Raw genomic sequence first — 27,663 nt, 5'->3', positions numbered from 1 at the left:
CCTGCTCCCTTGCAAGCACGGGGCACGCAGGAGTGGGGACCCTCCACACTGCCCTCACCATGAGGCACCTCCAGGCCCCTCAGACATGGGAGAGCAAGAGAGAGGGCAGAGCCCTGCTGCAGTCTTAGTGGCTGGCAGTGACTCCCCTTCCACGTCAAGGACTCACCTCTGGACCCCAGTGCAGATGCCAGGGTGTGCATCTGCTGAAGCCCTTCTCCCCCACCCCAGCCACAACCTCTCACAGGGACATCCAGGCTCCACATCATTTCAGCGTGCATATTTATCGCTTTCCCCCCACAAGACATGTATTTGAATTTACTCTTGGTAAACATAACCACAGGAGATGCGAATATGTGCTGGGGAAGCATAAATAACTCCACACAGATAGACACACACACACAGACAGCAAACACAGACACGGTTCACCAAGGGAAACCAAGAAGTGCAGAGCACGCCCTGAGGCTGCCACCAGTCCTTGGCTTTGCTCTCATCCACCAAGCCAAGAGGATTTCTACTGCTCTTGCTTTGCAGCAGCTGGTGGGAGAATAAAGCTGGGGAGGAGGAGTCTAAAGTTGCAATATCCCATGAAAGCATCATGGCAAGTCCTGGCTCTGCAGTTTCCTGCAATCATCTCCAAGGAATGGTTCCAGTTGTAGGAAGTTGCAAGTCTTTCACAGTGTGAAAGGGTGGAGGGGCACGGGGACCACCATGAGGGAGGAGCAGCAGGTCATCTTGCAATGTCCCAATTGCAGCCAGCCGATAAACCTTCATGTGGGAACATCGGGGCTAGATGCTCCATCTAGGTCCTCTTTTGCCCTCTCTAAGGTGCTGGTTCCTCTTTAGCTGAGAATAATCTTCAACGGGACATCATGCGAACAAACTCTGCAACCAACAAGAAAAGACAGCCCTGAAGCAGAAGGCATCCATGGTCCCTAACCTGGCTCTCATTCCCTGGAGACAGCATTGCAGCCAGGGTGCAACCAAGAGTCCACATGCTGCCAGCAGGTCTGTGCTGCTCTGTGATGGCCCCGGAGAGCTCACACAGAACGGGCTTTAATCCTTGCATTAGACATGGTGATACGATCCCACTAGCAGGACAGTTCATTGCCTCGGACTCCTTCCCATCCACATACAGTCTTGTTTGCACAATCAGCTCCTTGTGAGACACTACGGCAAGTGTTGTCTCCCTTCACTGTAACTTCAGGGAACCTCGATGTGTAGTCTTGGGAACACAGTATGATTTCTTAGTCAGCTTGCCACCTCACAGAGATACTAGTGTGGGAAAGCACTAGTGTTTTGGTAGGTGCCAGCATTTTTGTAGAGAAAAGTTTACTTTTGATGGACTTGTTTTTAAAGATACAGGTTAACTGTAGGGATACCCTGGATCTATTTCTTCACCACCCTGCAGCTTGTGAAGTCAATTACAATTGTTGAAATTGAGTGTAAATGCCATCAAATATAAATGTGTTTTCATTCTGCACTTGAATTGCTGAGGAACTAATAACTCTGCAAAGTGGAGGGCAGTGGAAATTACCCCCTTGACTTCTCCTTTTCCATTGATGGAGCTGTCCTTTGACAACTAAAGCAGTAACTCACAGAGAAAATGATACTAGGATAGCATTTCATGTATTTTAGCTGTCTAGTATAATTTAGCTGGAAACAAGGAGAGCTACTGTCGTGTAATCAGCCAGTGCATTAGAACAACTGCAGCTACCAGATACTTTCTAGAGAGATGCTTCTAGTTTCTAGCATTTTCAAAGCCCTCAGAAGCTTCAGTAATACTGAGGACTGAGGCTCCTTGTCATGCAGGAGACCCAGGAATGCTTCTGAGCCAAAAAAATTACGTCAGTCTTATTTCAGTTCTGTAGTTCCTGTGCTTCACCCTTACAGCAAATGGACATCCGGACTTGCACTAGGAAAACAAGCAGCCTGCCATGCTCTCACGCCTTCAAGGTTGTATATTCGCTTACCTGTCTGATAGCAACTGCTTCTCTTGCCAGAAACCCTGAGCTCTATTGATGTTGCTCCTGCCGTGGGTAATGGCTAGGATAGTAGCCTAACTACTCATATTTTTCCAAGTCCTTCTGTCATGAAAAGTGGGAGAAGAAATGAAATATCACTAGGATTTAACACCACACCACATCAGATATCTGCAGTCCTAGTGAGTACATCTAGCACATGACCATCTTCTGGCATAAAGGCACAGAAACAAATTCTCTATAAACCCAGATACCAGGGTGAGCCAGAGGAAATGGAAAGTGCAATGCTTTCTCCAAACCAATTCAGCTTCCTCACAGCTCTTGCAACAGATTTAACAGAAAGGAAAATGCCCCATAAAAAGAAGGCTGACACACCATGTGTGCACCAGAATCTGCGTCTCTGTGACAGGGCATATGTCTTATCATGCTAGAATTATGGAGACCCAATTGAAACTGAGGTGTAGCAAGAGACGATACACAAATGAACACTTCAGCAGAGGAATGCCCTGTGTGGGCCAATGTTCTCCATTTTCCTCAGCTGACTAGCAAAAAAAAATTTTGTTTGATTTTTTCTCCATGCTTCAGATACCTGGGCCCTGAGCATGCAAATCTTCCCCTCTACTTAGGCCTCTGAGCTGAAACTCTGACTCACGCCTCAGCATATGGACAGGGAGTGTCCATCCCTTCTCACCTTCAAAATCAACACGCCCATCTCCATTCAGATCCACGTCCCGGATGATCTCTTCAATATCCCGATGGCCCACCTGCTGCCCTAGAAGCTTCTTCATGGCTTCTCGCAGCTCACTGGTGCTGATCTCGCCATCACCATTGGTATCAAACTGCAAGCACATGGAAAATACCAGCAGGGGAAATACAGTTAATGGAAATGGATCTTGCTCTAGGTTGGATTTTGTATGGTTCTGCTCCTGAGTGCCCTGTTTTTCCTGCATTTTCTTGTGTCTCTCCTTTTCCTCCTTTGGGTGCATTTTGAATCCAGTCTGTCTTTTCTCTTTCTTTCAGAAACCCCTCATAACTGCTGTGTCTGTACCAGCTTTCCTCTTCCTTTCCTCAAAGGTTCCCTTATCTTAGTGACTTTCCGCTCCTTCCTTGTTTCATGCCTGGCTTGGCTCTTTCTCTGTCTTCCACTGCACTGCTCTCTCCTCCTCCTCCTCTCCTCTTCCTCAGTGGGTCTTCTCTCTCTCCTGTCTCCTGTTGCTCACCTTTCTGGGGGCACGTGGCAGGAAGCACTCACCTCTCTGAAGGCATCACGGAGCTCTTTTACACCAATCATGTCTGCAGTTTCTGCTAGCAGCTTTGGTCCCATCAGCTCAACAAAATCTTCAAAATCCACATGGCCACCCACTTGGGACAAGATGAAAGGTCATGTGTAAGAACTCCATACGTTAGCCAAGTTAGCCACACTCACTTTGCACTTCTGTGTGCCCTTGATTCTCCAGGAAGCAAAGCACAGAAGGTGCGGGGCAGTGGAAGGAAAAGCAGTGGTAGTTTTACACTGTCTTTGTATTTTCTGGTTTGTGGGCTAGGCGGAATGAGCCCAAGCTATTCCATCCTAGGCTTCCATGGACTGTCCCATCTTTACAGCATCATGCACTGGTATTACATCATGTACGGGTATTAGAGGCTTGATCATTCTAGTGCAGCAACCCTCTGCTGTGCCTGTGCCAAAGGTTATAGCAAGGGCACAGCATATGTGTTTTTCCTGCATGTCCTGGGCAGTGCCCTGCAGCAGTAGTGATGTTGCTCCATTAGCAGTGGCTGAAGTATGCCCAACTGCTTATTCATCATATTAGTCCTTTTTCTTGTTTGTCCCCTATCTGAAAGCTGGCAGTAACACTCTCATATTCTAAGCACTTGCGTGCCAGGGTTATCAGCTGCTTTTTGTGTGGTAGAGTGTGTATGTCACAACTGTTTTCCTTCCCTTGACCATGTAACTTGTCGTTTTTACATCATCATGTGTCAGAAATAACATGCACTAAATATCTTTTTCCCCATCTGGCTGAGAGTAATACCCTGCATTGCCACAGACAAGAGGTGACAAGAAATGAAAGACAAGGGGCACAAACACAGTTACAGTGAATTGGACATGTTTGTCACATCTTTCCATGACTCCAGCAGATGCCCCCATCTGACGCTGCCAGCACAGCCTACTCACAGCCCATCCCCAGGCACACAGCAGATCCACAAACAACCACCACAGAGTGAACAGCCCATCCATCACCCAACTGACCAAAGCATCTTCCCAGGCTCCTTCTTCAGTCTGACACCATCTGACAACAGCTTCAATATAACAACACATTGATGTCTAATTGCTGCTATCAAAGGCAGATTTATACCTGACAGCGTAAGCATGAAGGACAACCCTTCCACTCACTGTTCCCATACAGCACAGTACACACAGTCTTTTTCATAAGCAAAAAACAAAGGCATCAACTTCTAGGGACCACAAACAAACAGGAGAGATGATAAGGAATGAAAATGAAAACCAAATGAAGGGGGGGGGGGAATCCAAAGGAAAAGATACAGCAGGAGACTGAGAGAGCCTGAGGCAATGACGCAGGGCACAGCAGCAACGGGGAGGTACAGCTAGGTGGATATTACTCACAGTTCATGTTGATCTGCTGGGAGAGCTCTATTAGCTCCATCTCAGTAGGCATGTAGCCCATGGTTCGCATGCAGTTCCCCAGGTCCCTGCAGTTAATAAACCCATCCTTGTCTTTATCAAACTCCTTAAAGGCTTCTCTTAATTCTGTGGGAGTGAATCAAAAAAGAACAATATTGTCAGTGACAGCTTGAAATACCTTTTCCAAGAAACCTCCCCAGAATCAGCAGCACTTTATGAGGGCAGACTTTCTAAAATACTCTGTATTTTCCCAGCAAATCTCCCTGCAAAGAGGCAATGACTGCAGCAATGTTAAGCTCATCTATCAGCAGCACTGCTGACCCGTGCCTTACAGGAAAGCCTGCTTGGACTACAAGTGTCACAAACTGATCATTGCTAAACTGCACTCCCTAAAGAAACTGAAACTAGTAAAGTTTTCCAACTTTTACCCCTGCACTATATTATGTAACCCTCACTGTAGGGATTAGCAGGTAAAACAGCTTCCCTGGAGCCATACTATTGTATCACGCTCTACAGCACTTTCTGTGGGAGCTGGGGTGGACAGCAGTTCTTTGACAGCCAATATCCCATTACTTTACTTATCCTCCCACCCAGAAGAAGCTGGAATGGATGCAAATTCCTTCACAGTCATCATTTTTGTAGTTTTACATATTATTTCTTTTGCTGGGGTTTCCAGGAATTAGTCCACTAACCATCTTCTTTGATTTGCCCCAAATTCTTTTACCCCATGGGGGCCAACCTGGAAGAGCCAGCCAGTAGGTTTTCGCTAGGCAGAGAGGAAGGTGACAGAGAAGAAGCAACAAATTTTACCTTCAATTTCTTCCGGACGCAGTTCTCTATCCTGCAAAAAGAGAACATACTATGTTAAAGCCATTTGTTTGCCAAAAACATAGTTTCAGAATAGCACTTGTTGGCGTAAACAGTTCTGGGACAAGCCAGAAAGTGAGAGAAGAACCAAGAAGGTGATGACATGTTTAATACCATCTACCTACCAAGGTTTCCCAGCTTTCCTCCCCAATGGGAGGGGTGTTAGCCTGCATGCTTTTCTGTGGAAGCCCCTCTCCCTCTCATCTGCCAGACAGGGGGATGACAGGTGCTCCCCCAAAACAGAAGAGACCTGGGCCAGCCCAGCAGTACGTGTGGCCTCCCCACCTGATGGTGCTATGAGTACCTTCATGAAAACTCCTACATCGTTCCCCAGCACCAAGTCCTGCAGCAGAGACTGTCCCTGCAGCAGTTATGATCTCCTCTAGAGCTCTGATTGCATTTCCTACTGCAGCTCCCACTGACACAGCCAGATCAAAACAGCTGGGAGCAATCCCTGTAACCAGCAGGTCCGTACTGTCATCTCTTGGATCACTGCTTGATCCCCGTCCTTCTGGCAGAACAGCGACAGCCATGGGCTCTCTTACAGCCAACATCCCCGTGCCACGTCCTACAATCAGTCCCCACAAAAAGGCAGGAACTTCCCCCTTCCCCCCAGGCTTAACTCCATATACAAGCATTTTTAAAACCAGGCATGAAGGCAGACACACAACATATACATCATCAAGGTTATCTACAAACAAAACAGGACAAGGATTCACCATGTTCAGGAAACACTGCAACTTCAAACATCCAAATTGAATTTCTTGGAAGAAGGGGGAGGATATAAAAGAGTATAGGAAAATTCCAACACTGCACCAGGAAGAAGAGACGAGCATGGAAATGCACTGCTTTCTGGTTTAAATGCCCTTTCTAATTCCTCTCATGGCTCCCAGGCAAATCCAAAACATCTGAGAATTTGGAAACACAGAAATGCGATCTCTTTTGTTGTCTCACTCTCGGCTTTTCCCCTCAACCATGGGGAGTTTCTCCTTGCCTTCCAGGTGTCCTCCAGCCTCACCACACACCCCTGGAGACGGTGCCCTTGATCATTTTGAGAAGGATGATCCTTTGCTATTTAACCACAGGCTCTTCTGGAAACTCTCATGGCAGCTGCGCAAAGTGCATAGCAAACTAGGACACACACTGGTTTACGTCTGTGCAGAAGTGGGCTGTGCCAGAGAAATGACCAGCTTGCCACTCATAACCTTCCCAGAGGCATCTCTGTGCTGGATGGAACTGTCAGAGCACACTGGCTCTGCCGTTTCATCCTTCACAGACCTGGTATTTTCAAACATGTCATCCCATTTGTTCTGCTTTCATCAACACCAAGTAATAAAACAATTCAAACTCCTTAGACCAGATGCAGGAGGCATTATTGCCCTCCTGCCATAGATAAAATAGCAGATGAAACCCACCCATGATCAGTACCAACACCTTGTGCACCTTATTCCAGAGTTTACAAACATTAATCCCTGGAGAAACCGCTGGATGCTGATAGTTGACTTGGCGCAGCAGCAGATGCAGGGGTATGATTACCATCACCACGGGGCAAAGGGTGCCGTGACTCACCCATGGTAACTGCTGTCTTGTGGGAGTGGGTGGGGTAGGACCCAGGCCTTCCTCCAGCACAGTCCTCACAAGACCGTCCTCCTCCTCACTCGCTGAAGAGCACATTGCAATGGACATGACTGATACGTGTCAGAAGTGGGGGCTTCAGCACTGGCTCTAATTTTGCACACCAAGGCATTTGTATTTGCAGGGCTCCGAGCATATCTTTGCACATGCAGATTCTACCATCAGAGCACCACAGATTGCGAATGCAAAAGGAGGGGGAGGGTTTATGTCCCTCCAAAAATCTGACTCAAGCAATAACTAACATCATGAAGAGGTTTGCTGCTTTAAATTTGAAAGAAGATCCCCTAAAATGATAAAGGAGGAAAATGGCTTGGGAAAACATGGGCCGAATCACTCTAAAGCTTTTGGAGAACATATGGAAAGAGGAATAAAATGGTTCAGAGAGCTTAGATCCTAGATATGAGCAGAGGTGACCCTCAGAGAGTCCATTATACATAATGGTCTTAACCTCATTTATTTCTTTTCTATGCACAATAAATCCTGTTGGTATCAAGTCAGTAAAAGTAAAGCTGTTTATCAGATGCATTTATTCTACATCAGAGTAGTTACAGACATCACTAATCCTATTTTGGAGACTTCATAGGGTACTGTGCATTTCCATGGCCTAAGCAGGATGGATACCTGTCCAGCTGCGAGCCTTCCAGCCTTCCACTAGGGAGCTGGACCTGTCTCCTAGGACAGGTGGCTCTGTCCATGCCAAGTGTGCTTGTGTGAGAATATTACGTTTTATGTTTTAGTGAACTGGCGCAAGGAATGTGTGATCACTTAGTGGTTGAAGGCTAGGAAGAACAAAAGGCCTTTGATCAATAAGGACAAATAATGACTTTTTTTGTTTGTTTGTTGGTTGAAGAAGAGGTTTCAGAAATAGAAATAGCTGTATCAACGTATGAGTAAGAGATTTCTTACAAAGCCAAGAAAGCTCTGACTCTCAGGTGATTGGGGTGAGCTTTGTCTCACCACAAGACTATCGAATGCACTGGGTCAATATCTGACAATGCACATGTTCACTCATACGTACCCATAAAAATTGTGTTAAGCATATGCTTCTGATGTCTTTAATTTCATGTTATTGTAGGAATCAAATGTCTATATGCAGAAACATGTTTTACTTCTTGTAAAGATACAACACTGGGGTGCATATTTATGTATATTTAACATGCCCAGGTGTATCTATTTGGATTTACATAAAACCACATATTTTTATTGTTTGTATATAAATGCATGCATTACATGCATATGAACACATAGTTACAAATAGGTGTGACTAAATGGATAGATGTGCTTTTGCTATTTATCTCTGTGTATGTATGGGTAATAGCATTTGGTAGTCTGGCACTATTTGCAAATATGAGGACAGACTGATGCTCTTTGGTTTATTTGGCTGGGATTGCTGTGGTGTCAGGCTGGGTATGATTGTCTATGAGGGATTGTGTTTGGGTATCTGTGAGGAGGTAGATCCATGCTTATTTCTGCTGGTACTAGCGTGCTCACTGTGAGCTGACAGGAACAGCAGCAAACATGGGCATCTCTGTGGGACAGCTTGTTCCCGATATGGATGCCATGATTTACATTTAAGTGGCAATTTAGGCCTTAAATGCTAATCTGAGCCTCTGGGAATCAGATGTGGATGTCTTGCTGGAATAATAGCTTTGAACACTGGACTCCTCCTGAGTCCGTATGATTTAGTAAGATCTGAAGTCCTAAGTCCTTCTCCTGAGTCCATATGATTATGCCTACTTGAGTGTAGGTTTGGATCTATCTTCCATAGCTGCATTTTTAGAATCCTCTTTTCTTGTTCTTTAGGCACAGAGATATCTCTGCACATCCTCCAGGTTAGACATTTGCCTGTGATTGTATTTGCATTTGGAGCTGAAGCTGGGATGCTCGAGACCCAGGGCTGGGGGTTACAGAGCTCCACGCAGATGGAGCATGCGAACAGCTCTGCATCCCCATCTCACATCCGTGTGGTTTTGTGCGTGTCTTGCCCGGCTGGGTGTAACTTACGTACAGGCTGCCTGTTTTCTGCGAAGCCCTTCCTCAGGAAGATGCATGCTGGCCCCAGCAGGTTGTGCATGACGGCGCAGTTCTGGGCCAGCATCATGAGCGGACCCTGGTACTCGCAAGACGACGGCCCCTCTTCACTCGTCTGGACAGCCTTATAGCACGTCTTCTCCTCATGGCGGATCTTCCCAGCCAACCAGCAGCAAGCAAACAATACAACAGAGGATGTTACCTCCCCATCTCACCCAGCCATTCCTCTGAAGTTTTACTGAACCACCTCGCAGAGACATTATTGCTAAATTTCCTTCATCTGGTCCACACTGCGTCCCCCCCACTGGTCTATTAGGATTTGTACAGAAGCAGTAAGTCCAGGAGTTCTTTTCAAAAGCTGATAGAAGTACAACCAACCAGGAGAATTAAACTTTGAAATGACATCAAACTCTCAGCACTGCTCACATCTACCCAGTCACAGCCCAGAGGACCACGCTCCCACTATCAGCCCCAGAGTTAACAATCCCTTGAATGAGCTGCAAAGGACGAGCACATGTCACCTAACAGTACATGTGCCAGCCTGTGCCCCGGGTGAAGCTGCTAGCAGAGCCACATTGGCCAGGGCATCCCCAGGAGGCCAGGCAGAGCCTGCACAAAGACACTGCACTAGGCTCCACGTTACATTTCAGCAACACAGCATCACACACTTTATAATGTTCTTAGAAGGCCGTTTACAGCATCAGGTGGCTCTGCCAACTGCAGGCTCACACTCCCTGTGCCACTTCTAATTAGTTACATCCTCAGGGTCTCAGGCAGTTACTGCACTGGCCTCTTCTAATCACTGACAGTCCCAAAGCGGAGATCAGGCACAGGCACAACATTTTTGTCTGTTTGCATTTGCACATTTTCCTAAGTGCACACGTCCTGCTAAGCTCAGGCTCCAGAACAGAATCCAGCACTGGATTTTATAAGGAGGCACTGCTTTCCTTTTATAGAAATGCATTTCCCTGGCTCTGCAAGAAAACTCTTATCCTGATATTCCCATGCAGCTATAAAAAGCCAGCACAACCCACAGGACCCTTGGTTTTATAGAATAAACATTAATCATACATCAGAGTCCTCTTCAGGAATGAGTCTACTTTTACAGCTGGTGTTCCCAAGGGTGATCAGAGAAGCTCTGTCAATTGCCATTGTCTCTATTAACCCTTTTCTTAAAGCCTGAGGTGCTTTTTCAGGCTAAAAGACCAGATACACACACACGCCCCATTTACAGTTGTCCGAGTCTATTGTATCTACTTTCTATGCCTGCCATGTGCTATTATATTGCACACATGGTTTGTAGTTCGCCTTTTGTACACAGCCTTACACCAATCTGCTCATGTATAATGTCATGTGAATATCAAGCATCAAAACAAAAACAACTGAAAAAGCAAGCCATGGAGAAAGAAAATGATGACGCACAAAAGCATTTTCATTGCAGTCATGGATGAGCAAGGAATCTGTCTCTGATTAAATTTGACACAGGACACTTGTCCTTAAAAACCTGAAAGATGAGCATCCGTCCACAAATGGCATATTACTAGCTCAGCTAAATGTCAAGGCATCTGTGCTGAACTGCACAGCTTTGTGATATCAGTGCAATGTATTTTCAAAATTATCAGCTTTATTTCCTGGCACATTTTTCAGTTTAATATACCAAATAATATGAATCACTTAAAATAGCCCACATTGGTTCTGTGTTTAATTCCAGTGAAGCTATGTGAAAGATCAAAGGCCCCACAGCTCCTAATCCTTGTTTGCTGACCCTTCCAGTCGACAGAACTTATTACCAAGCCACAGCAGTACTACAGAATGGTCATCCTGTTATTTTCCTGTGCAGACAGAGATTGCCAGTTTGATGAAACTGTTGCCAAGAGCCACCAAAGATCTTGACCAGTCAACTTGCCGCAGTGCCTGGACAACACGGCACATGGCTTAGCGAGACCCCAACAGGGGATTCCTGCCCTGCTCTCCCATTGCAGGCAGGATTTATGGCATTCTATGTTCCTTCTGCCAGCAGACACCCCCCCCGCCCCGTTTCTCCTGCAAGTATCCCCACAAGTTCCCTCCACCACGCTCCTCCTACATCCCAGCAGAGCCGGGAAGGGAGCTGTGATACGGGCACAAGGTATAGAGGTATAGCAAATAGAGGTATAGCAATGTCAGCTGCCCGTTACAGGGAAAGCAGCAGTGTGCACAACAAGGAAAATGCAAGGAGAGGACTGGGGAGCCTCAGGCTTTCCCTGCCTCTTCCCCAAGCAAAGAACCACTACCCTTCCTGAGTCCAGCCCTTGGCTGTGTCAGACCAGCTGACCTTGGAGAGGGAAGAGAGACCAGACTGATTTAGAGATGGCCATAGTGATGGTGAAGGGTGGCAAAGTGAGGGACCTGGATGCCACATCTTTTTCTTTTCTGCACAGAAGAAGCACAAGAGGATTCACTTCATTTTCCTGCCTGTGTGTCAGAGGGACTTTGCAGGGCAGCAAGCCCAGAGGAACCTCTTCATCCCAACTGCAGTGCCTCTCAGAGGGAAAGCCAGCCAGGCTGGACACTGTGATTACTGGGAGGACACTGTGACAGTGGGAAAGCAAAGCTGCCAACAGCAGACATTGTGGAGACAAAGCCTGAGCATTGCCACCTGAACAGGCAAGGTATCCCCGTGTCAGCCAGTCCCAGACCAAGACAACTAGTGCCTGGGAGTGACTCCCAAATTTGGGGTTGAAATCATGTATTCAAGAGATCAGTGTGTCATCCAAGAGCAGCTCTCACACACATTGTCTACAATCCCTCCTCTTTACCATTTCAAGAAAATTAGTTTGCCCAAGGTAAAATCTGAGAAAAAAGACGGGGATCATAAAACAGCCAAGTGAATTTGTGCAGTGTTAAGACTGATCTGCAAAGTGTCCACTATAATCATGTGTGTCATGATCAAAAGAACAGCAGAGCCCCAGGACCTGTCAGGGTGAGTGCCTGAGGCCTTAATTCATGACTGGCTGGAGTGATGTCTGAGAAATATTCTAATTCAGCTTCACAACTTTCTCTCTTTAGTCCTGCCATCCCAGGCCTTCTAACTAGGCACAAAGTGTGTTATTCGAAGCAGCTTTTAGGAATGAAAGCATAAATTACCTAAAAGACTGACGACACAGAGCTTATCAGTTCCTGAATCCGTTTTGATTCAAGCAGCCTGGCCACACCTCAGGCTTTAATTGCAATTGCCTTGATCATTTTGAGCACAGCTGCAGCCAACTCATCTTATTGCAAGTTGGAGGCAACCTACAAGCAACCAAGTTGATTTTCCGTATATGCAACATTTGGGTGAACCTCAATTACTTCTGCCTCTCCCCGAAGGTCACCCTGACCTAGGGACTGGTCTGAGCATTGCCTAGCTGCTTGGTGATGAATTCCCTCCTTGTGTATCCCAGCTCCCCTGCAGCAGCACTATGACATTACTGGCTTTGTTTACAGTAGCCGAGATAACAAGCAAACTGTTTCTACACAGAAGAGACATATCTCTGGCCAGAAGAAGCTCCCTGCTAGGGAGGTCCTGTCCCCAGCAGCTCCTTCTCAGAGCGGCTTTCTTGGGTGGCAAGGTCTCCTGAGTGGAGCATCCTGATGGCAGCAGCATTTCACTGTCAGCAAAGTCTCCACAGGGGTATCTCCTCACTGCAATACTTCAGATGCTTAGCATAACTTTTTCATTTACGAGGAATGAATTGCATAGCTTTTTGCTGAGTTATTAGATTTGCAGCGATGCTAAGTGAGAACCATGCGGCTGACAGGTACACAGTGCTGCAAGACCCTTCTCAGTCAAACTCAAGTCAAATATTTCTGGGGCACGTCATTCCCATTTCAATCTAGTCCCTAATAGCAGAATGGTTCCTGAATCTAAATCATCCTGGAATCACTGTAAAACCTCAGCACAGAGCAGATCGTGTGTTGAAGCCTAACAGATACACATGGCAGCTCCCAGATGAAGTCCAGCTGGGCCCAAGCATGTAGACACATGGGCCATGCTGACATGCAACATGATGCACAAACACATAGCCAGGGCCCAGAGTATCCACTCAAAGAGACGTGGACAAACAGATCACAGAGGATAACATGCTTCTTTACTCAAACAGATACCAACAAAACCAGATATGTGTATACGCAAGAATGGATATACACAAAAACACACACATGTCTACATACAGACTTCTGTGAGGATATCCACTGTCAGGTATACACACAGCGCCACACAAGCAGGTATACAACAATCATTGCACACCTGCTCACGCACCTCAGGATGCATACGCAGAGACACAAAGAGCTAAGGACACACACACACTTTGGATGAGCTTGTTAGGTGTGCATGTTTTTACACACCAACAGGAATACGTACAGACACACATGCATTCACACATATGTGAATATATGTCACTACAGAAATGACACATAACTAGACTCATGCAGATACCTCTCAACTGAAGCACATGCACACACACACACAAACTCACACATATACACATACATTAAGATGCTCATACAGAAGACGTGTGCCAGTGTACTGCACATCGACAAACACAAGCTTGCACGTATCCAGAGGACAGCTATACGCACACACATGGAGCAGGACACAAGCCTACTCCTGTACATGCATATGCGCACATTTATTTACACACACGTTATGGCTCTCAGCATCCGAGGCTCTAACGGCTGCACTTGCATGAGCAGCTCTTGCAAAAAAAGTCTGGTGAAGAGAGCTGAACCCTTCATACACATCTCTGTGTTTCTCCCACCTCCCATTCCCATCTGCCCACAACGTCACCCATCCCAAGAAGCAGGGCTGGAAACGCACAACGTACTTTGATTCAGGGAACATACCTTTTTTGAGAGGTTTCTCAGTGGAGACTTCACACAGTTGCCCATAATATGTTGAGTCTGCCTTTCCGGTGGACTTGGTTATAAAGGAACTGAAGCAATTGATCCCATTAAAGGTATTCCTTGGGAGCAAAGCAAGAAAGGCAGCACCAGGCAAATCCAAACAGCTACTGGCTGCTGGGGCTTCCCTCTTCAGGGAGCTTTTTCTCTCTCTGCCTCTCTCTCTCCGTGTTTTTACTTTATGTTCACTTTCTTGAAGAGATGGAGCAGGAAGGAGAGGGAGGGGAGAGAAACAGACAGAAAGAGAGGGAGAGAGGGAGAGAGAGAGTGAGAAGGGGAGAGAGAGGGAGGCGGATGTATAATCTACATCAGATTAATGTTCAAATCCCTCCCACCCCCCTCAATCTGCAGGCAAGATTGTTTAACTCATGGGAGAGGGCTGATTCGGGGAGAATTAAAACAGACAGGCACCATGATTTCAGTGATGAGTTCAGTGAATCCAGCTAGTTTGGGTCCACACAGCCTCTGAACATCGCATCCCTAACCACCCCCCTTCTAACTCCTCTCAGCTTTTCAATCACCAGAGAGCTAGGCTGGCCAGAAGGCAATCCACTTATGGGCTTGGAGCAGAGTCCAGAGCTCGTTTCAGAGCAGAAATGGACCATTTATCTGGATGGAACCTGTTTCAGCTTTTAAATACCAGCAGACCTAGAAACTCCCTCATTCTTTTCCTGCCGCGGTGGAAACGAGCCTGCAGGCAGCAGTCCAGAGACCCTACAACACTCTCAGCCCCAGGATAGTAATTTTTAACCACAAGGGAGAGACCTTGAGCCAGTCTTGCTGTAAAGTTTTTCCAGCTTTCTGCAAGTAGAAATCAACTGGTGGTTTACCTGCACAACTCTGCCAAAGATGAGCTCACACCTGAATTTTAAATCTGAATAGTCCCAAGCTAGATAATGGGAAGCAAAGAATTTGAACGTCAGATCCATCCATTCCATTTCTAAGCACCCAAATCCTGGAATAAATAAGAGGCCTCTAAACCTCCAGCCAGCTCTGAACTTTGGACTTTAAGCCTGTTGTGGTAACAAAATAATCGCTGAAAGGAAAGGCGTCAGTGCCCAATACATTTTCCTCTGATCTCAGGTTAAGCATAAGAGCATTCAGTCTGAAAAGAGATTTAAATTGCATAAAACTCTCACCATTATACCCAGGCAACAGGATCTGAACGGCATAGTGAAAGCACCCTTAGCTATCAAACCATCACAGCTGCAGCTCCACAGTGATAAGAAGCCATGGCATGAAGAGCTACCTCCTTCAAGAACTGTGAAGACCAAGATGACACTGATGAAACACCCTGTCTGTCTATGCAGAAAGCTGGTTGGACACTCAGGTGTTCAGCTGAAAGATTTCACAACTAACTTTGTGGGTGTGGTTCCAAACAAAAGGGTCTACAAAGACCTAACCCATGGGCTGAGCGCTTGCACCACATGCTTTTTTACGCAAGAGCCAAGGACTCACTCTCCTGGCAGCTCTAGGGCTGTAAGACAGAGAGGGACGAACTATCAATGTCACAACAAAGCTGAGATTTCTCTTCTTCCACCCTGATGGTGCTGTGGCAAATGGAGTATGACTATAAAGTGAATCAACAATTGTTTTATCTTAGAGGCTTCTTCCACCTGAGGAGATGAGTTTAGGAGTCCAGCCATGACAAGAGTCAACAGCTTCTCCAGTTCCAGTCACAGCTAGAAGTATATGGCCATGTGGGATGGTGTTTCTTGCTCTTCCTTGTACTAATACTAGGTTCCCAAAAGTGAAAGCAGTGGAACAGCCTTCTCTTAAATTGCCTCAATGCTTTCTTCACTGCATGGCAAGGGAAGGAGCTGCACAAAAATCCACAGGCCTTCTAAAGCAAGAAGCTGCAGAAGCGGATACTGGAAGACACCCCTTGTACCCAGGGCAAACTGAGAGAGGGAGAGAGGGAATGAGGAAGCTCTGGTCTGGAAGACCTTCGTAGGTGAGCCCACCCATGGTGGGCTGGGAAGCAAAACTGTTCCTGAGCTGAGCCTGTCACAAGCCGAAGACCCTTGACACTGGGAAAATATACAGTCACTCTGTGAGGGCTGTGTCAGCCCTAGGCCTCGCAGCAGGGGACTTTGCAGGAGGATGCCAAAACTCCAGCTCCTCTCAAGGCTGCCATCTTTAGCTCTGTTTTTCCTTCCCCTCTTAAAGCAGATAGTGGGAGGCTGATCTACCCTCGGCCAAAGCGCTGGTTGTTAATAATGTCCTCTGTCAGCTGGAGCCATTCCCCAGGCTCCTTGTTTATTGACAGAGTGCTTGTCTCCCTTGAGCAGAAGCTGCCACACAGCTAGCAAGGCGCCTGGGCTCCTTCCTGAGACAAATTACTCCAATTCCAGAGCAGAGAGCCTCCCTGCTGCTAATGAATCTCCCCCCTGACAGGCAGGGTAGAGGCCAGGAATGCCCTGCAATTGAGAAGTGCTTGTCTCCTGCATCCTCCCGGCAAGAGGGAGAGGAGCAAGGGATTCAGGCATCTCCTGCCAGAACCCATCACAGCCCCAGACTGCTACAGGACAGCTTTGGAAGACAGCTGTTGAGTATGTCTTACAGAGCTCTAAAAGACTCTCAACAAAAGTTGAGATGGTCACCCTCTAAATATTAGCTTGTACCAGAGCATTCAGAGCCAGCCAGCATGGCATGCTGCTGAGTTTGCCTGCTCTCCCACTTTTCTTCCCTGCGGTTGCAGGCAGCTGTAGGAAATGTGCAGGGCAGAGTGAGAGGGCTGAGACCTGCTGCCGGGCTTTGCAGGGAGTTTGCAGTCCAGGAAGGGAAAAGGCAATGGAAGCCCATTTGCACCAGGTTTGCAACACAGTCACAGTCCTTTGACTCTGCAAGAACTTCGGCAAAGCTGCAAGGGGCCCAAGAGACACAATTGTAAACAATTTTCTTATCTGCTTATTTACCCTGAATCTCTTCAGAGCAATTGGGCAGCACATCACAATCTAGCAGACAGACCCCAATGACCTCTTGAGGAGGAAAATCACTCTCTACATTGTGATCTTGTTTCCCATCACTTCCATGGGCAGCTTAGACACAGGCAGGGAAGTGGAGTTGGCAGAAAGGTCATTAGAAGATTAGGTTAGAAGAAACATATTTTCTCCCTTCCTCCAACTGAGGCTGCTGTAAGAGAACAGGATGCTGAGAATAAGTGTGTCAAAAACATTTGTGTGTAGGTGCTGATCTGTGGGTATGCCTATATCTGGGGTAGTCAGTATGCGTGTGGGAGGGCTGCACATGCATGTATACTGGTTTTCCCACACTGTTCTTTGTGGCAATCACACTGTTCTTTTAAGGCCTGGGGCTCTGTTGTAAACTTTCTAAAAATCAGTAGGAACTTTGTGAAATGCAAGTCTTGCCTATGTGCCCACATCTCTTCTTCTCCTCTGAGGTATAAGGTGAAGAGCAGAGACCTCAGTGGATGCAGTTTGGCACAGACCAAGGTCTCAACTCACTGGAAGGAAGCATTTGGCACATTCACTGACCTGAGCACAGAGCAGGGAGGGGGCTGGGCAACCTGGCATTGAACAGGGAGTGGTTTAGGTTGTTTAATATGTCTGGATCATTTAAAAAGCAGCAGTGCTGCACTTTGGGCTGGCACCTTTGGCAGAAATGCTCATTTCATAGGAAAATGTTGGATCCCACCATAGCTAATCACTTGGTAGCTGCCAGAAACTTTATCCAGTGGGGCAACAAATATCTAACAGCCACAACAGAATGAACAAAAGTCAATCCAAAACTTGGAATTGCTTATGAGACTGTAGCTTTGCTTGGCAAAAATTTCCAGTATGGATGTATGGATTTGCACAAGGAGGCTGTTCAGATGCCAGGACAGTTTCAGTGCATGTTTTTTTTATTTGCTGGAACATTTTATCAGATGGTTGTACTTAATACAAACACTGCAATAGGAAAATATCAGTAGGTAGGGGGTTAACTCTCTAAGGTGAGTATATAGGAAAGCAGGGAAAACTCATTCCTAGCATCTTTTCACTAAAGTCCACAGTTCTACTTAAGAGCCCATTGCATGTTTTGAAGATTTAGTATTTTAAAATATTCCACCTTATTTAATTTATCCTAACAGGGCAAGAATTTTTGGTCTATTTTTTCCTGTCACAGAGTGGAGCATGCACATATTGATTAGTAGCTTTCAAATCTGTTCCCAAACACCCTTTAGCTGGTGGCTATACATCTGTATTTTACAAGAAACAACCCAGTCTTTTTTACTGGATGACCTCATATGAGCCTAAGCATTTGGAATTGTTAACATCCTCCTCTGGCCAGTGCTGTCGAGGACCTCATTTCAAAGCTACCAATTGCTGGAACATGCACTGGCACACCGAACTTCTGCGACTGGCTTCCCTTTCCTGCATCCAGCTCCCAAGTGCTTTTGCTGCACATTGAGTTGTGTCTTCTAACCTCGAATGAACCTTGGATGGTTCCATATTCCAGTCAGACAAGTGCAAGTCCATCTCAAGGGGAGGCACCAGCAGGTACTGGTGGATGCAGTCCAGTTCCTCATCTAGGGGGAGGAATATTTCTGCAGAGAGTTTGGGAACTTTCTTTGCTGTCAACTGTTCCTGGAAGAAAGTGTTGCTGACTCATGCTGTGCATAATATTCTCCTCCATTAGAGCAATTGGATCATATTCAATCACAAACAACAGAAAGGTTATTAAAAAGACCAAGGATATTTTCCATCCCTCTCAAGGTAACAAAGCCTGGACTGTCAACTTCTGTTTAGAACAGCTTTGCCTAATTAGCTAGCTTTATTCTGCGTTAGATGAAAAGAGATGGGAACGTGCCATCTTCTGACACCTTCCATGCAGATCTGGTCCACATATTTTGCGCTAGCCCAACTTCCAAGTCCCTGCGCAGGAGATGTATTGGCCAGCGCACAATGTGTTGTGGGTATTTTCTGCTTTCAAGATCATCAATGGGCTACAAAAAGACAAGTACAAGCTTGACAGCTCAGAAGCTGCTGTGACAATTTGCCATGTATATGCAGTACAAAGATTGTTTAAAACAAACCTTACATGGTCCCCTGTCTCTGCTCAGGAACATGAGAACTATGAATCACACTCTGTCCGTCTGGAACCACTGCAAAAGCATCTAATTCTGCCCTGACTCCCTCACTGCTTTCAAAATAAAAGGGACAGGGGTTCAGTATTTGGCTGGCACACGGAGGTGCTAATAGAAGGCATGGCTGATTATTAGATGAGCAAAGGCCTGGAAACCAATACTAATCAAATACTCCAAACCAACCATGTAGCACTACATGAGATATGCCACCATAAAACCGAGGTCTGCCTCACTTCTATTTTCAGTAAGGATCTGACAGCACCTTTAGAACTGCATATCCCAGTATGAGACCTCTGGCTATATCTCAGCAAGCTGGTCACAAACTGCCTAAACCCTTTCTGCATTATTTCAGCAGAACGCAGTGGGGTTGCTGGTGGTTTTCTACTTCCTGCCTTCAACTATTGTGACATGATGCTTCACAACATTACACGGTTGCCTGTTTCCTTCCAAGAGCAGAGAATGTATTTCATCTGTGTGGGATGAAGCAATGCTGTATATTCTTTCCAAAGATGGTTGCAAGGTGCAAAGCACTCCAGGAGAGGAATGGTTGGAAGAAATATTAGAATATTGCTAATTACTTAATTCACAGATAGTATTGAGTTTATGGTCTTGTGCTGGTGCAGAAAGCTACTAAAAAACTAAATATGACCATACAAGCTACAACAGCTGTTTGTCTCTATTTCTAAGTGGGGCATTTGATTGAAATTGGAGGATTACTCAAGTTCATGGGCACTGCTGTTGCTCTCTAAGGTCACAGGAATGTCACAGGATTATTGAAAGGGAGCCCAAAGTTAGCTAGGCGTCTTTAACTGGATGCATACCATATAGCTGCTTGTTATTGGAAATCAATACCACTCATGGACTCATCAGGGAAAAACAGTTACTGAAGCTGGGATGCTACAAAGAACCACAGCTAATTCAGCTGACAAACCTGCAGCCCAGCCACTACATCTAAAGCTAAACTCTTCTGTGACACTTTGTTCAAACCCAGTACTGCATGAAACAAAAATCAAGGTGGCATAGGTTGATGGAAGGCACAGTGGACTAATTTAAATAATGATGAATTTATTATTGAAAGATTTTCTTCTCTCAAAAGATAAGCTGAATCGAACCAGAAGGTTTGTGTATTTCGGGGCATTAGATCATGCTGCTGTATATTTCATGAACGGAATATTTAATGAATGTTCTTTTAGCTTGGTTTTATTTTGATGTCTTTCTATATCCTTTTAAAACAGATTTGTTTAAAAAGTAAATCACTGACAAAGATTAATGTCTGCTGGCAGACCTACTGCAGGCAGGAAGCTTATCCATTGCCCCTCAGTGATTCTGTACGTCTGGCTCACATCCCTCAAGCTCTTTACAAGTAATAAATGTGATAAATTTTTCTCCAAGCTGAGCAAGGGGGCAGCTGAGTGGATGTGCTCAAGTGAAACAATGTTCTTCTGTGTTCGCATCCAATACATATGGAAAACACGAGACACACATTGGAAGGTATAGCGGGTGTCAGCAGGCAGGGATGTACGCATTCACTGATCATTTTAAGCACAGGAATGTATATGCGTGTACAGTGGTGGTTGCATAGCCACACAGAAGATTCAGCAGAGGCTGCGCACGTACAGGCTGTGTGTATACAGATAAGACATGTATACGAAGGCTCTTTGTCAGGCTACACGCACGCACATGGTCTGTGGCAACACATGCAGGGACGGAAGCACAGAGGCAGTACCAGCCCCACGAAAGTCCCCGTACCCACCCCTGCAAACACGCGCCTGGCGACCAGCAGGAAGCCCGCACCGGCTCTCGCCTGCATCACGGCAGCCACGGGACTCCCCCGGACCTGACACATCACCGGGCGGCCCGGGCACCGAGCAGAGGCCTAGCCCCGGCGGCACGGGCTGGCCCGAGGAGCGCCGGGTCAGAGCCGAGGCGGGCCCGCCGGCCCGGGCAGTGGCCCCGGGGCAGGAGCCAGCCGGGCCGCGCAGCGCCGCCCGCAGAAGGGGGCGCCCTGTGGCCGCCGAGCGCGCCTGGCCGGGGCACCGGCCGGGGGCGGTGCTGTCCCGCCAGCGCTGCGGAAGCGGCCCCCGGCGGGCCCGAGGAGCCCCGGCGGGCCCGGGGAGCCCCGGCACGCGCAACTCGGGGCGGACCGCCGGCTGCACGGCGGCCCCGGGACACCCTTCCCACCCCGCACACCCCGAGCGCCCTTTCGGGGTCGGAACGAGCCTTCCGAGGTGCTGAAAAAAGGAAAAGTCGGGGAGGGAGGATGTGGTGTTTCTTGGCCTCCTAACCTGTGCACCCAGGCTCCGTACCGGCAAGCAGAGACTGCACCATGGGATCAGCATCACTATGGCGGTTGAGGTCATTCTGAGCCAGGAGTCTGTTCACCCCAAATTACTGTGCCGATTTAACATTGTACATGAGCAGGTGTTAGACTGTCCTCGGTTTGCCACAAGCCCTAACATGCCACTGCTTCACCTGCCTTACAGCATGGTACAACACAGCATGCCTGTAAACCCTGGCCTGTCACCTTCACCTTTGCCATTCCACAGCATGACACCCAAAAATTTCCATCGCTGGCATCACCACTCCAGCACGGCCCAACATGCTGCAGCCTCCCTCACTAATACACAGAGGCAACTGAAAACTTCCATTACTGAGCCACTCTCTGCTGGGCTGGCCAGGACTCCCTGGCTCTTCACTGGCAGAGCTCCAAGCGGGGTCCTGATGCAGCAGCTGCTCTTGGGCAAAAGTCCCATTAGAATCAGCTGAAGCCATTGAAGAGAACAAGGTCATCCTGCAGATGAGGAGACCAGAAGGGTGAAAGGCTGGACAAGGCACCTTTTCCCTACCCACTCCCACCTGGTTTAGAGAAGAGTGTTCTTAAACATCTTCTTCCCACACAAGACAGCCCAGGGCACACATCCTGCCCCAAACAGGGCTTCTTCTGTCATCCTGGTTTGCTGTAATGTCCATTAAGACCTGTTAAGAAGAACTAAAGGCCATGGGTAAAGGAAGATGGAGCAGGACCAGAAAAGGCAAAGGATACAAGAAATGCAGAAAGATTCCTTCCCTATTTTAATGGTAATGTGGATGCTGACATTAAAGCAAGAATGGGAGATGGTGCAGATAGGAGAGGCTTTTAACTCCCTGTACAAACAGAAATACAAAAGCCCCTTTGGCCACTGTGCTAACAGCAGAAGCCTGTAAATATTTAATGAATCCCTATGGCATAGTTTGACCCCTCTGATCCCCATGCTACCAGAGGCAATTGACAGAAAACTGTTGGGGAATCACTTCACTGAAAAATTTAACAGTCAGGCAGGGTGTGAAAGCTAAATGGCTCTGAAAACGGTCAGGTCTCACATGGCAGGATCACTTGCAAATTAATATTGCATAGAAAAGGCCCAGAAAAAGCTCTTCTTAAAGGTGCCGACCAGGCCAATGCTGAGACACAGGAGGAATGAAGTGACAAGAACCAGCAGGTTTCTGTGCCGCGGTACCCGTACAGCACTGTGCCGTGAGTCCGGTGCCAAGTTGCTGCTGCTGCATCACCTCTGCCCCGGGAATCTGCTGCCACAAAACTGTTGCATCGAGGTCCCTGCTGCCACCGCACTGCTGTCCCAGTCTCTGTGCTGCTGTTGCTACTGTTGTCATGTTAATAAACTGTGTCCTGCTGCCAGGCTGTCATCTCCCCACCATCCCGGCTGCCGAGAGGTCACGGCTCCTCTGCTGTTACAGATGTGCAAGTGCTCAATAGTGCACTGTTGCTAAACTGTATCCTGTTAGCCACACTATAGGCACTACAGGACCACCAACATGCTATTCTGCTCTGCAGCGGTGACAGCATGCTCCTTTTTGCTCCATGACACTCCTTTACTACTTGGCCACTCCAACACTATACTTCTACCAGACAAAAATTATATGAAACATCCTGCTCATGCTCCCTTTTCTCACTGCTTCCCCACTTTGCTGCATTATCACACATGCGTCCCTTGCCAACTACACCCGTGAGTCACTGCACTGCTCTCCCACTGCACTGAGCTACTGCCACTGCAGGGCCACTTTAAAACACTGCTGTCCCACTATCACACCCATCATACAGCCAGCCCTTACTCACCCTGCACTTCTGGCACCAGATAAGTCTGTGCCGTTGCCCTTGTGCTAACTCACAGCCGTGCTTCCAGAACTGCAGCATGGTGGTAACATCTCACTCACTACCTTCTGGTACAACGGGATGGTGCTGTCAGGTCGGCGCAGTCCTTTACTAATATCACACCAGAAGCAATCACTGCTGTATAGAATAGCTCCTGTCTGGAATATTGTATTACTACATCATTAGACTGCTAAACTCTTCTGTCAGGCTACAACACTACACAATTATCTCACCCGTGCACTGCCAAACTCCCACTGCATGGCACCAGTATCACATCTCTGTTCCGCCACAGGATTGCGTTACCACACCACCGCATTGTCAGTGCTGTGTTCTCCAGGCACTCAGTGCTGTGCGGCACTGCATGCTAACCTGGTATAAACTCCACAGCGGAGTGCTTTTCTGCAACTGCCTTACTGATCCAGTGTGCAAACGTGTCATTAGACTAAGATGACATCCTGGCTTATACTAATACATTATCACACTACCCTACACTTGTTAATTCATGTACCACTCAATTTCAAAATGGTAAAATGCCCTGAAAGAGTATTATTGCTTTATTATGTCAGAACATCACTGCACCAATATAGCATAAGCCTAATTAATAAAATATCACTGCATCCTGTATCCTGGCAGTATCTTAGCATTCTCCCTGAGTACACACCCACAGTGCACTATATTGCTGTGCTGGTTATATAAACACAGCACTTCTGCCTTCACTCCGTCTTTCTTTCTGCACAGCTACAAATCTGTCTCCCTCAGACACAACTCTGTAGTTCTGGGCTGCTCCTTTTTGCTGTTACTGCAATAATGACATTCTCTGTGAAGTCATCCCTGCAATCTTTTCTGCGTAATCTGATTGTACCACTGTAGCATCTGTGCCCACATCACTGTACCACAGAGGAACAACAGGGTGATGGTGTTCCACATCTGTAGAGCTGGGACAAGATACAAGGTGCTGTCGGACCACAGTGCTCTGCTGCTGCAGATATGCATCACTGTGCTCCTCTCCTTCTATGTACTGCAAGATTACTGTTTTAACTGTTTCACAGCAGGCTGTGTGGGCTGGAGAGAAGTTCTTGTATTAAATTGTCTGCTGAGCAGTTGCTTTCTTCTAATTACAATGTGGAACAGACTGGTGTTACAGCACCTGCAGTCTTATACTGCAATCCTGGACACTTCTGTGCTTATGAGCCTGCCTCAGGCCAGGCTGCAACTTGGGTTCCTGCAGGTTTAAGTCCTTGCCTGCTTCAAAAACTCACTCACATTTTTACAAAGTGCTTAGCATTTGTTTCTTTACTCACAGAAACAAAATTTCCATCATTCTGTTCCATGACAGAATATCCACAGTTCTTACCTTTGGGCTTTTATTTGCCCCAGGATTTTGATATCACTACAAAAAATCTTTACATATCTCTTCCTATAATCAGTTCTTTGTGTATCCTACATTATAGCTCCCCTTCTTGTATCCACAAACTCCCTGTGCACCCCTACTACAGCTCACTCCTAAAAGCCAGTCCTCAATTTCCACTAGATGGGTCATTCTCTCATAGTTACTTCAAACAAAGCAAGTGAGAGATAAATACAAAGAGAAATGGGAATAAATAATATTATGCTGTAAAAGAAAGATTTTGGTGTTTGCTTATAAGCCTTTGTGCAATGTACCCAGCAAAAAGATGAAAACTAGAATTGTATCTGTCTCCTTTTTGTAAGAGGCACTGTTCAACACTGCAATTAAATTTTGCAAAGTTTATGGCTTTCAGAAATGTCTTCTGACACTGGAATGCAAGCAGCAGAGCAGGTAAAATAAAGATGCCATTCAGGTAAGGATTGAGTTCAAAACTAGAGAGGTTTCTGTGCCTGGCATGTATTTGTTTGTATTTCTGACACTTTGGGATATACAGCTCCATAGACTTAAAATCTGTTCTCAGATACATCTTCACTTTCCTCAGAACTACAGGTACAGCACAGGTCAGAGCTGAGCCCATGGATTTCAAAGCCTGGTGCTGGAATACTGCTTTTTGTAACCTGGCTGAGCACCAAGCCGCTCACCAGGCCCTTCCTTATCGCTACTACAAAAAATTTAATCTAGACTTCTGGTACGCCACTGGCACAGGGAGGGTGATATTCATTCCGAGTTAAACACAACTGTAACATTCATAAATAGCAAACTGTCAGTAAGGATGCAAAATTGTCAAGGAGAACAGATGTGCTTTGATTTTTCTCTGAAGAAGTCAAGATGAACAGAAGTAGACAATGCTTCCTAAGATCAGATTAAACAGATACAGATGTATGACCTCCTTCCACCCAGTTACAAAAATTCTTCTCATTCCCCTCATAATCTTAATTTGGATGGGCGCCCCACGATGCCTCCCAAACCCACTTCAAAACAAACAAAAAAAAAGACCCGATGACAACAAACCCCACAAATCCTAATTCTGGTTTAATCGATCAGTTCTGGGGCTGGAACTTAGCTGCCTAGGCTACTGGCTTATACCTATAATTGTGCTTCTGGGCGATTGCAGTTACATTAATCTTCCTGGAGATTACAGCTCCCAGTAACATCCCTAAATGGCTCTAAAAGAAAATTCCGAGCCAGTCTCTCTCTGCCTTTTCATTTTTAGAGAGTAGCCCTGTTGGGTAATTTCACTACCAGAAGCAGCTAAAAGCGACAGCTTTGTACCAAAAGAGCTTGCAAACACCGAAAGCATCTGTTCCATCCTAACATAGTGACTGGGAAGGCTTCGGAATTGGGTCAGGATTTTTTTTTTTTTCCGTCCTCCCCACTACCTTCTCCTGACAGCTTCTGCCATCAGAAATGATTCATATGCTGATTGCACAGAAATGTACCATAAGGAGATGTAAACAAATACAGCAAAGCAAGGCGGGGAGCCAGAGAGATGGAATCTAATAAGTAAATACATTTTAAAAATCCGCTTCTCTGACTCTCACCCTCAGCAGGGAGAGCCACAACTTCCCCCGGCGACAGGGGAAGCACCGGCACTTCTTCCCCCGCCAGCACCACCGAGAGCGCCCTCCGCAGCGCCCGGCGGGGCGGGCGGCCGGGGGCTGCAGGCGGCTCCGACCCGCGCCCCCTCCCCGCGCGGAGCCCTGCCCGGTGCCAGCCCCGCAGCGCCCCGGCGGTGCCTCACCCCCGGGAGAAGTTCGGCAGGGGCGGCCAGGAAGCAGTGCATTTACAGCCGCGGGCTGCGCCCGAGGGCGCGGGGGCTCCGCAACGGCGAGCCGAAGGTCCGTGCGCGGGCAGGAGGGGAGAGCGCGGAGGGCAGGCAGGGAGGGAGGGAGGGAGCGAGCGAGAGGCGCTCTGCCCCTTACCTGGCCAAAGACCGAGCTGAGCATGGGGTGCAGCTGGTGGAAAAGGGGGTCCGCTTCTACCGACCGATCGCTGCCGCTGGACTTGGTGGAGTACTTGCTGCTGGATTTGGACAGAGGTGAAGTGCCTTCCGAGAGCTTTAGGGACTCTCTGCTGGACCTCTGCCTGTGACTGAAGAAAAAGTCCTCCTCTGCCTCCTCCCCATCCCTGTCTGAGAGCTGGTGCTGGTCCTGGGGGTGACCGTGGCTGGCGTGCGGCGGGAGGTGGTGGTAGTGCTTGGATGTCCGCACCGGTTCCTTGCCGCTGCCTCTCCTTGGACCTCCTTCCGCCGGCTCCGGCTGGCTCTCCCCCCGTCCATGTGACAGCTTCCCCGCGCCCCTCGCTCCGTCCTCCCGGGCGCCCGGGTGGCAGAGGGGCCTGCGGGCACTGGGCTCCCCGGGGAGCGGCTCCTCGCTCGGCTCCCTCCCCGCCTGCCCGCCTTGTCCTCTGCCGTCCCGGGCACGGCAGCCGCGGGGCTGGGCGCCCGCCGCCCTCCCGCTCCCCGCCGCCTTCAGCAGCGAAGTGCGGGACTCGCTCTTCGCCATGGAGGAGCCGCTCATCGCGGGGCCGCTAGAGCCGCATCCCCAGCCGGGCGGAGCGCTGCCGCTGCGGGCAGGGCTGCGGCGCGCCGCTCACGGCATGTCCTGCGGAGACCCGCTTAAATCCCGCACCGCAGCCCATGTGACAACGCAGACAAAGGCCGCGGAAGGGGCGCTCCGGCGGGGGCTGGCGGGCACCGTCCCCCCGCTGGGGCTCCCCCCGCCTCTTCTCCAGGTGAGCCGGGGCCTCCCCCCGCCGGGGGCCGGCTCAGGCCGGGGCGCGCCGGCAGGCGAAGCGGCGGCGCCGAGGGGGTGCGGGCGGCTGCGGGCGGCGCTCCCGCAGCGCGGCGGGCGGGCAGGGCCCGGCGGCCCCGGGCCCAGCGGGAAGGGGGGGACCGCAGGGCCGCAGCCCCCCGGCGCGGCGGCGGCCCAGAGCATCGCCCCC

At 48.1% G+C, this 27,663-nt stretch overlaps 2 protein-coding genes across 6 annotated transcripts in view; both read right to left on the bottom strand.

The window, feature by feature from the left end:
- Positions 1–27,663, bottom strand: part of RNF10 (ring finger protein 10) — a 202,002-nt gene that overhangs the window by 119,882 nt on the left and 54,457 nt on the right. The window lies entirely within an intron of this gene.
- On the bottom strand, positions 266–27,453 carry CABP1 (calcium binding protein 1). Of its 5 annotated transcripts, XM_056348083.1 has the most exons (8): positions 26,643–26,759; positions 14,017–14,265; positions 9,131–9,307; positions 5,431–5,461; positions 4,603–4,746; positions 3,232–3,341; positions 2,671–2,818; positions 266–882 (listed from the first exon to the last, which is right to left on the bottom strand). In XM_056348083.1, exons 2-8 carry the CDS (start codon positions 14,059–14,061, stop codon positions 857–859), a joined length of 681 nt encoding a protein of 226 aa, XP_056204058.1. In that variant the 5' UTR covers positions 14,062–14,265; positions 26,643–26,759; the 3' UTR covers positions 266–856. The 5 variants fall into 5 exon arrangements, with proteins under 5 accessions (XP_056204058.1, XP_056204038.1, XP_056204077.1 ...); XM_056348063.1 differs by lacking the exon at positions 14,017–14,265 and having other exon boundaries at positions 26,643–27,452; XM_056348102.1 differs by lacking the exon at positions 9,131–9,307.

The sequence above is a fragment of the Falco biarmicus genome, chromosome 1 (assembly GCF_023638135.1).
Source record: "Falco biarmicus isolate bFalBia1 chromosome 1, bFalBia1.pri, whole genome shotgun sequence".
In the NCBI taxonomy this organism is placed as follows: Eukaryota; Metazoa; Chordata; class Aves; order Falconiformes; family Falconidae; genus Falco; species Falco biarmicus.
Note: the sequence above shows the minus strand (reverse complement) of the source record. Positions and strands in the feature narration are given on the sequence as shown.